This window comes from Oryza glaberrima, chromosome 6, assembly GCF_000147395.1.
Source record: "Oryza glaberrima chromosome 6, OglaRS2, whole genome shotgun sequence".
NCBI lineage: Eukaryota > Viridiplantae > Streptophyta > Magnoliopsida > Poales > Poaceae > Oryza > Oryza glaberrima.
In genome coordinates, this window is record NC_068331.1 from 9,619,783 (window position 1) to 9,630,546 (window position 10,764).

A 10,764-nucleotide genomic window follows, 5' to 3' on the forward strand; every position below is an offset into this window, starting at 1 on the left:
AGATCTACGTATAGTGAAACATTGTGAGTACACTAGATGAAAAAAAATAAAACGAATTCTCTTAATACATGATTTCCAAAATATGTGGATGATTTGTTGCAATGGAGTATGTGGTGGAGACACGTGGCAGGTGGGCCAGAGAACGTGGTGGGGCCCAGGCGCCTGCATGCGTGCGCGTGGGGCCGGGGCCGTGGGGGGAGCCTCCGATCTGCTCCACCCCCGCTGGTCGCCCGAGAGCGAGCATTTTCGTAATTGAACTCAATACAAATATGAGGGATGAAAAGTGGACTTATCCCTGAACAGAAATTAGTCGTGGAACTTGGTTGTACCCAACAAATCAGGCTTAAGGAAACCAAGCCCAACGGGCCAGAGCACCCACCACACCTCCGACACGGACTCGGGGGCCCATAATTCCGCTACGACATATTGCGCGACTCGACCCAACCCCGACCCAGCCCGACGCACGGACGAGCCAGACCGATCCCCATCCGTTTCGGGCCGCCTCATCCCCGACCTCGCGGAGCAGCGGCCGCGACGCGCCCCCCATGGCCTCGCCGCCCGCCGGCGACGCCCCGCCGCCGGCGGCGGCGGCACGGGAGGAGGAGGAGGAGGGCGTGAGCTGCGGCATCTGCCTGACGGACGCGCGGCGGGCGGTGCGCGGGGAGCTCGACTGCTGCGCCCACCACTTCTGCTTCGTCTGCATCATGGCGTGGGCGCGCGTCGAGTCGCGCTGCCCCTTCTGCAAGGCCCGCTTCCGCACCATCACCCGCCCGCCCGTCCCCGGCCGCTTCCCTTCCCAGCGCGTCGTCGCCGTCCCCGAGCGCAACCAGGTCGAGTGCCCTAATCTCTAAACAGAACACCCCCCCCGAGTTCTTGTCTCTGAATTTTGCAAGCTACTGTTAGAATCCAGATATACAACTGTTAGATTTATTTCTAGTCTGTACTCTGATTGTTGTTAGTGTAGTCATATTATAAGTGCTTTGATTTTTTTTTCCTACTCAAAACTTCTTTAGATTTGATTAAGTTTGTAGAAAAATTTAGCAATATCTATAACACCAAATTAGTTTAATTAAATGTAGCATTGAATATATTTTGATAATATGTTTGTTTTGTGTTGGAAATACTGTTATATTTTTTTATAAACTTGTTCAAACATAAAGAAGTTTTGGGCTGATAAGTAGCGGTGTGGATCATGATAAGACATAGTCACATAGATACAAAACGTTACTGCAATTAAATTTTGCAATATACCGTCGAAACCCAAACATTTATTACGATCACTTGCCTATTATGCTGTAATTCGGCAATTTTGGTTCTTTGCTAAGCTCTGTTTGGCACTGTGGTGTATCGAATATCTTAAAAACTTTACTCTTGTTGTACAGAGTAATTAATTGGAACACTTTTGCTATGCCGTTGCAACAAAAACTCACTATAATTGATAAATATTCTATATTCATGTAATCCTCTAGATTTCTCGTTGCATCACATTAACTGCAATCTAGTCATTGAAGGCCTTAATTCTTGTACTACAATGCCAACAAGTTGTCATTACCTCTGCTATTATGTTATTATACTTTTCCTCTATTGTTTGCGAATTCTTGCAAGACTGACATGTTGTTTCCGCTCACAGGCTTGCAACCCTTTGGGCAATGGCAGCAGCACTGTAGACGCTGATCTCTATGCAAACACCAGCTGTAGCGTATGTAACCTCTCCAATGATGATGAACTGCTGATGTTGTGCGAGCTCTGCGATTCTGCTGTGCACACTTACTGTGCCGGTCTAGGCACTGAAATTCCTGAGGGTGACTGGTTCTGTACGGACTGCATGACAGCCAAGGAGGAGCATTCGAGGTGTGAGATTGACGATGACAATTCTAGTGATCATGGTGAATTTAAAATCACCATTGAAGTTCCAATAGCTGATCCAGTAGCTGCTCCTTCCATTTCGGATATTGTGGATGAGGGTCACTCTCCAAATTTAGTACAAAGGTCAAGTGTGCAGAGCAACAGGCCTTCCATTTCTGATCCAGTTCCTTCCATTTATGATATTGTGGATGACGATTACACCACAATTCCAATAGGCAGGGTCAATGCAAGGAGCACTAGGCTGGACAGTAGGGCTGAGCGTTTGCCATCACAGGGTATTTCCGTTGGACCACAATGCCCTGAATCTCCTCAGGAGCGAGAAAATAGTCGGGTGTGTTCGCATGCCCGTTCTCGCATTGAGTCTGAGAGAGCCAGAACACTGCGTAACTCTCGCAATCTTGGTAGCCGTATAAGGGAACTGCGTGAGAACTGGTCTGCTCTCCGTTCAGGTTCGATTGGGTTTGCAACACAATTACACAATAGGAGAAGGGGAAATGGTGCTGGTACTTGTGATATTGAAGAACGCCATCGGTCCACAACAACCTTCATGGAGGTGGCTGCTTCCTCATCTGGTCATGCTAAAAAAATTTCACCTAAGAATAGTTCTGATGTGCACAAGGCATGGAAAATGCTAGAAATGGCAAAATCATCTGGTGGGAAGAAGAAACCTGACAACCCTTCCTCCCTCAATTGCAGTGTTCCATTCTCCATGGGGAATAGATCGACTTCATACAGCCCAATTGATGCAATTTTAGGACATAAGAATAACAAGCTGTATGATGGAATAACTCAGAAAAACAACGCGGAACAACACCGTAGTACAAACATGGAAAATAAACCTCCAACAATGAATTTTGGAGAATGCCGTAAACTGCAGGAGAAATTCCATGGGTCAGCTCATGGAAGAACACCTTCTACAATTATGAGGCAGGAAAGTTTGACTGGTAAAGTTTCCTCATCAAGCAATAATGAGAAGCATAATCATAGTATAAACATGGAAAATAGGCCTCCAACAGTGAATTTTGGAGAACACCGTAAACTGCAAGAGAGTGCATCAGTTCATGGAAGAATACCTTCTACAGTTATGATGCAGGAAAATTTGAATGGTAAAGTTGCCTCATCAAGCAATAATGAGGATGCAGGTCAAATATTTGAATCTTCACGTGACGTAAGCAGACCAGAGAAATCCAAACCAGTTGTATCCTGTCCGCTTACGTTCAGTTTACTATCTGGCCAGTCCATGGTGACCTCATCACAACAATTAAGACCTGGATGGAGCCAATCTACCGAAATGGTAAGCTCTCAGGAACCATCAGCCACTGCGGCATCTATTGACATCGGTACAGCTGGAGCAAACGACAAAGTTAAAGGTTCTAGACCAGATCGTCTTGAGCGCAAGAGAAAACTTGGTTCTGAAACACATGATGACAAGGGATCCAAGAGATCTATGTCAAGTTGTAAAATAAGAAAAAGTGATATTTCATTTTTGGCCATACGTGAGTTGAAGCTGCTCAATATAGACAAAACTTATGGTATGTACTCTCCTTTTGATTCTTTGTTCACTAACAGGACTTTTAAATTGTTGCCTATTTGTTAATAAAAACTTTCTGGTGATTCAGGTTCTGACACCTTCAAGGAAGTTGCTCGAGCAGCAACGCATACTGTTTTGGCCTCCTGTGGATTGGAACATTCACCATCGGTAGCTCTTGCACTTCCAAGACCGGTTTGCAAGCACACCTGCAAAACTGAACCTCTCCCATCTCCAGATATACTGACCGATTTTTGCAGAGAATGCTTGTGTAATTTTGTAAAAGAAGTCATCAGCTCATTGTTGTCTGGCAGGAAGATGGAGTGAACTGCTTCATCATGTTAGAATAGTTTAGAAACCTAGACACAGTTGTGGTTTTCTTTCCTGTAGTTACTTAAGGTGAAACATCCTGCAACAGATAGTGTAGACAGTGTAGACATGTTGTACATTCTGTACCATGTTAAGGTTAGTGTAGACATGTACATTCTATACCGTGTTAAGGTTATCATTACAGAGCAGTTTTTTTCTCTCTCTTTCTCTCTTCGTTGTGAATTACAGTGCAGCTGTGCAAGTGCAGTTGCTAGGCCTAATCCATACTGTCATACTGACACTCTCTTTAATTTGCCATAATTTTGGTGCTGGCAGTCTAGCACCAAACACCTGCTGCTTCATATGAGGTATGGTTGGTGCACCTGGAGAACGGAATCAATCTCACATGGCTGGATTTGTGAAGTTCAGGACAAAAGTCCCCCAAAGAAAGAAAATTCATCTCTTTGACATGATTTCTGATGTCGAATGGCTGCATTTGAGCATGAATAGCTTTTATTGCTTGGTTGAACAAATGTCTTGAATGCAAGAAAGCTGTGTCCTTGCGACATTGCGTGTGTACGTCACACCTATACTTTATCCTAATTTTGTATACTAGTTTTAATGCAACATGCGAAGTTGATATGTTCAGGAAGTCATTAGAATGTGAGCTAAGCTGCTCCAGTTTGGCTTGTTTTGTAATTAAAAAAAAATGTGTTTGCCGACTCGCCGTCAGCATTAACCAGCTCGACCAAGATCTTGACAAAAATGAAATGGTTTCAACGAGCTGTACAGATTTTGTCAATTGATTGGAGTGTCCAATCTAGCCGAATTTGTAAATCAGCCATGCTTCTTCAGACAATCATTTGTTGATCACTGTTCAACAACGTGCTTGCCTGTTGTAGCACCATGCAATTGATCGATTAAAATTTTTAAAAGCAAATAAATGCAGCTAACCCACGGAATTCAACCATGAATTCTCATTTACTTGCTAATAACAAGTCAAAGCTTGTTAACTACTGAAGTTTACTTTAAAATTTTGTAATTTGAAACAAGAGGTTGAACTTAAATAGGATATTGTTAGCTCTGTAGGCTCAGCTCGTCAGTACAGAACATTCTTTTTTTTAAAAAAAAAAAAACAGGGTGTTTGTACTGTCAAGTCATGAATGCCCTTATAACACAGAAAATACCAGAGAAAGAAGTGTTCACTACTCTTAGCTCGTTAACATCATCAGCTCATTGATTCAATCAAAAAACATTTCTGCATCCACTAGCAACCCTAATTGCTACTACCAAGTAAATTACGACCGGCGTCAGGTTGTTAAACAAAGATCAACAAGGGAAGAACAACAGAGAGCCGAATAAACAACAAAATGCAGACAAAATGCAGGCGTTAAGTTCAAGAGAAAGACTTAAGCAGAGAAAGCAACTGGATTTGGAAGACATTTATTTATTTAAGAGCTTCCTAATGTTAGGTCTGTCCATATTAACTTCTTGGCGGTAGCATCCAGCAAAGAGAAAAGCAGGACACGCGTGCATGACGTTACTGTGCCTCTTCTGCAATTGCTCCTGAGTTCTTTGCCTCCCTGACCACCAAACCACTGAATTTCTGTGGAGAAACAAATTTGTTCTCTTTTCTTTCTTGGTTTCAAAGAAAAAAAGAACAGCACAGTTGCTGTGAATGTAGTCTAATGAGTCACTGACAGGTGGACCCTGTGAAATCTTTACATGATAGGGACATAGGGTTGACATGGCCTCATTGTCAATGTGAAAAAAAGAAAAAGAGTGAATTGCATTATGGGCTAGCTATGTTTACCATTGTCTCACAATGGACCAGGTATATCTTTGCAATTGTTTGCAACATGGACCAGGACGAGAGAGGTTGGATACTGCCACGGTGGGATTGGTCCAACCACGTTAATTAACATCCGCAGCAAGCTGGAGCGAGCCTCGATCATCACGCAAACGAAAAAAGAGATTAGCGGCGCTGGTGAAGTTAGTAGAGGAGGCGGTGCATGGCCAGGACAGCACAGCTTGTTTGCTCGGTTAGAGCCACATACATTTGGGAGAAGTTAAGTGATTGATGCATGCTTGCTTGGTTACAGCCTCCACCTCCAGACTCCAGTGGCCGACTGGCCATTTGGCACCGTTGCCAGCCGAACCGGGATAGCTTACGAGATTTTCATTTGGGTAGAAGCAGCGGGTGCTAGGAACAGGATGTGTTACGCAGGATGTTAATTAATTCCCAGCGTAGCCTCCGGTTCATGATGCAACTCACACTAGCATTACCGGAAGTTCGACGCAATTGCCAGTATGCCTGCCGCCGTGCTGCGGAGTGGATGGTTGCGTCCGGCAGCGTGTCGGCGAGGGTGTGGCTGGATAATGGGATTGGCTGACATGGGATAGGTCTCACGCTGGCGTACGGCACCATCTCCTCCGGCGTTGTCGATGCCGGCCTTGAACGCGCCGACGAGAGTCGCTTCATCTCTCCGCTACGAGAACGATGTTGGAGCCGCGCTGGCAGGGAGAAGTCTAAATTGCTATACCCTGGTCCAAACTACAAACAAGTGTAATCTTATATGGTGTTAAGTGAAAAGTTTGGTATAGATATGGTTCATTATGCAACTTAGGTATTAAAAACTAGCCCAGAAAAACTAGTCATCATCACCTGCTTCCATGCTAGGCAAACATGAGCAAAAACTGAGATTTAGAAAAGGACAGACAGAGACAGAGATATAGAGAAAGCGAGAGATAAACTGGGTTCATAAACTGGAGTTGACAAACTGCTTGGTATACCGGTTAAATTCAATCAAGTTCCAAACTCAAACTATAAATTTCTTTTTATTGGATAAATTTGTCTGAATTTCATGGTTTTCAACCGTTTGCGAACGATTTTCATGGCCTGGAGTGGAGACGGTTTTGTGGACCCTGAAACTCAGTGGCAGATATTAACTACTCCTGGGCTTGTGAAATCCTCATAAAAAATATATATATTTTTTATTATTATCAAGTTGGGGGTTGGACCGCGTCTACTCCACAGAGCTCTTCTTTTTCCACGCGCCAGTCTCCTCCAAACTCGTCGACGTCTCCCTCCTCCTCCTCCTACCCCCACAGGGAAGGATCGACGCAACCAAGCAAGAATTGAGAACTTGTGTTGTTCTATGTCTCGTTCTTGCTGCGATTTGAAGTAATCGGGGATCAAAAATCGTTGTCAAGACTGAAGAATCTTGATTTTTTTTTCAGTGCATAGGTATGTATATGTTCTTGCTGATGCCTGTGTTTTGGGATGAGATTTTTTTTTTTTGTCGAATTCTGACGAAAGATTTTGTTCTTGGCGCGTGGCGCCGCGGCGGAATTCTAGTTGTAAGATTGTGTTTTGTTTTGGCGGAATTCTTGGTGCGTTTCGCGGCGGAGTTTGCCCGCCACGGGGGAGATCGGTTCTTGACGCGTGTTGCTGCTGCTCATCCATGGCAGGAGGAAGAAGAGGAGAAGCTGGGACGTTGCTCCTCACGCGGGTGATCTCGCACCGGCATGGTCTTTGCCTCGCCGGGAGGAAGAAGGCGTCGTCGCGGCGGGGATGGTCGATAGGGCGGCGGACGTGGTCATCGGGGTCACCGCCGGCGTCGCCGCGGCGGTGGCCGCGGCGGCGCTCGTGCTCCTCGCCATCTGCCTCTACCGGAGGCGGCGCGCCAGCGCCAGCGTCGCCGCCCCGGCGCGGTCGCCGGAGTCGTCCACCGCGACGCTGCGCGCCAACGGCAGCCTCAACTCCAGCGTGTCCCTCTCCGTCGCCTCCGACTGGGACCACCACCCGCCGCCGGCGAAGCGCGCCGCCGCGTTCTGGGCGTGGAGGGGCGGCGCCAACAACGGCAGCCACTCGCCGCCGCCGGTCTCCGTCTCCGGGATCCCAAAATACCATTACAAGTAATGCCATCTACTTACTCCCACATTAATCAACAACTCTTGTCATAATCAAAGTGGCCACTCACATGGTGATAAATATTATCCTCATCTGAAATTCTTGGTTCGATGTGATCATAATTCATACTCCATTTTGTCTGAATGTTTCGATGTCATGAATGTATTGTTGGTTTGGTTTGTTTCAGAGATCTGCAGAAGGCGACCAACAACTTCACCACGATTCTGGGGCAAGGATCGTTTGGTCCTGTGTACAAGGCTGTAATGGCCACCGGAGAAGTGGTTGCTGTAAAGGTGCTCGCGAGTGATTCAAGGCAAGGTGAAAGAGAGTTTCAGACAGAGGTATGAATGTTTGGTGGTTTTTTCTTCTTTTCTTTGGAAAGGAAGTTTGGTGATTTTTCTGGCTCCAAAGTTCTGACGTTTTCTTTCATTTGTTAGAAGCAACTCTTTTATGTGGAAATTAGCTCTGAAGATTAGTTTACTAAGAAGGATACAATTAAGCATTGGCTGTGTTTGTTTGTTGTCACAGAATGACAGCTACTGTGTTTGTTCCAAATTAGATGTTGTGGTGAGACCCTCTCTTTGTAGTGTATGGACCATTGTTTTGGGGGTAATAGAGAAGTAAACTAAGGGACAAACCTTAGGCGGAGAAAATTTAGTGTACGAATATATAAATGTAATTGTTCACTTTTAGCTAATCCCTAGTATTGGCTATTATGGATATTACCTTCCCTAACAGAAAAAATGCTTGTGTTCTGTTAGGATTGTGTTGCTTGAGTGGTGATGATACATGATATGGGTAGACCAAGTGCAACTTACAATATCTTTAAACTTTGGAACTTAGTTGGTTATGAAGAATTTGACTTTGATAAACTGCAGCACAACCATGACTAATTGACTATATCTTCTTTGCAGGTAGCATTGCTTAGTAGGCTGCATCACAGAAATCTTGTTAATTTGGTTGGATATTGCGTGGATAAAGGCCAGCGCATTTTGATTTATGAGTTCATGAGCAACGGGAATTTAGCAAGCCTTTTGTATGGTAAGTCTACTTTTGGAAAATGAAATATAAACGAGAGAAGCCAAAGAAAATGACTTTTTTTTTAGATAATGCAAAGAAAATGACTATATAGTACTTCTACACAAAACGGATATAGTATGTGGTACATTACTAGGAATAACATTGGTCCTTGAATTCCAAATATAGGTTGGTCCTTGAATTCCAATTTTTCCTCCTAATAATGACCATGTCCTTTCAGATGATAATAAGCGGAGTTTGAGCTGGCAAGAAAGGCTACAAATTGCTCACGATGTAGCTCATGGCATTGAGTATTTACATGAAGGGGTACGGTTGATGGCTATTAAAAATGTACCTTTCTTGTTAATGACCTATTCATGCCAATTAATAATAAGCTATGACTATTTGTGCAGGCTGTTCCACCTGTTATTCACAGAGATCTAAAGTCTGCTAATATACTCTTGGATCATTCAATGAGGGCCAAGGTTAGAAAATTTAAGATGCACTTCATGTTAATCATTGCAAAAGCCTTTGTACTTCATAGGCACTTTTCAGTATGATTTCTGCCAGTTGTTTAACCAAACTCAAAATGAGTCTATAGTTCAGAGATCAACTGCACCAACTCAAAATGTTTTCTATGATGAGTCTATAGTTCAGAGATCAACTGCACCAACTCAAAATGTTTTCTGTAAAGATGCATCCATGCAACTGAAACAAAAAAGTTCATTCCTGAAAATGCCTGAAGTGAATATTTAAGTGTGGATTTGGTGGGTGCAGGTTGCTGACTTTGGTCTATCAAAGGAGGAAGTATATGATGGAAGGAAGTCAGGCCTCAAGGGCACCTATGGATACATGGATCCTGACTACATGTCCACCAGCAAGTTCACAAAGAAGAGCGATGTTTATAGTTTCGGCATAATACTTTTCGAACTCATTACCGCCATAAATCCACAACAAGGTCTCATGGAGTACATTGATCTAGTAAGTGAATTTTAACATGTTTTACAGTAACTCCAGACAAAATTGTAGAAGTCCTTCCAAATGGAAACTTTTTCAATGTAAAGTACTTCAAATTAAACAAATTGCTCACTTCTTATGTATGATGTATCCCTTTTTGTGTGTGGTATAATTCCAGTCATGCACAGCATACAGTGTACAAAGGAGAAACCCAATGATCTTAAGAATGCACTAGCTGAAACACCAAATTTTTAATTTTCACCTGTTCAACTACTACCAAGGAAGCCCCACATTTCCCCACTATTGCCATGTGCACCATGACATCAGATTATTATGTAATAAACAACATGGTTATTCAGAAACTATTATTCCTGTAAGATGACTTTACCTTTGCAGTGATAACAACTTGTGCACAAGCACCAATGTCATTGGTAAGTGTACTTATTATACATATACGGATATACCTCTTTCCAGGCAGCCATTGGAGGGGAAGGAAAGGCTGATTGGGATGAGATACTGGACAAGAACCTCATAGTGGGGAACATTGCTGAAGAGGTAAGGATCCTTGCTGATGTCGCCTACCGATGCGTTAACAAGAACCCGAAAAAGAGGCCCTGGATATCAGAGGTAACTCAGGCCATATCAAGAATAAGGCAGCTCCAGCTGATGAAACTCGACACACTGAATCTGCCGAGGAGCGAGACCAGGACTGTTCTGAGGAGAATTGAGCACCAGCATGTTGAGCTGACTGATCTTACCAGCATGAAAGAACTGACACCTATAACAGCTTGAACGAACTCTTATTCCCTCTAGGCTCTAATAACATGACCAGGTGAAATGTAAACAGAAATGAACTTCCACCTAGGTTTGAGGAGCCCTTGTCGTGTAAAACATCAATTAATTTTGCCCTTCTGAAGGTCTATTAGATGCCAATATTATAGGTCTTGCTAATTTGGATGATTTCTAACTTGGGCTTAAATAGTTGTAAATAGCATCAATTGGTAATGTGGACTCTGTAGCAGCAAATGGAAAGCAAGTCATAGATGATCTATCCAGATTGCTGTATTTTCCTCAATACTGTTCTGCATTTCAGATGCATTTATGCTGGTGACCAGTAGTTCTGACAGAATTGAACTCTAGTAGGATCTAAAGGCTGCACAGTACGCAGGCTGAC

The 10,764-nt window shown here is 43.8% G+C and overlaps 2 protein-coding genes across 2 annotated transcripts; both read left to right on the forward strand.

Moving 5' to 3' along the window:
• Positions 1-498: 498 nt before the first annotated feature.
• LOC127775361 (uncharacterized) lies at positions 499-3,923 on the forward strand. The gene is made up of 3 exons (XM_052301587.1): positions 499-830; positions 1,631-3,398; positions 3,486-3,923. The coding sequence occupies exons 1-3, from the start codon at positions 546-548 to the stop codon at positions 3,719-3,721; spliced, it is 2,289 nt and encodes a 762-aa protein (XP_052157547.1). The 5' UTR covers positions 499-545; the 3' UTR covers positions 3,722-3,923.
• Positions 3,924-6,728: 2,805 nt separating this feature from the next.
• LOC127776166 (calcium/calmodulin-regulated receptor-like kinase 2) lies at positions 6,729-10,665 on the forward strand. The gene is made up of 8 exons (XM_052302510.1): positions 6,729-6,950; positions 7,175-7,621; positions 7,804-7,957; positions 8,531-8,657; positions 8,875-8,960; positions 9,047-9,118; positions 9,411-9,614; positions 10,065-10,665. Exons 2-8 carry the CDS (start codon positions 7,278-7,280, stop codon positions 10,380-10,382), a joined length of 1,305 nt encoding a protein of 434 aa, XP_052158470.1. The 5' UTR covers positions 6,729-6,950; positions 7,175-7,277; the 3' UTR covers positions 10,383-10,665.
• Positions 10,666-10,764: the final 99 nt, after the last annotated feature.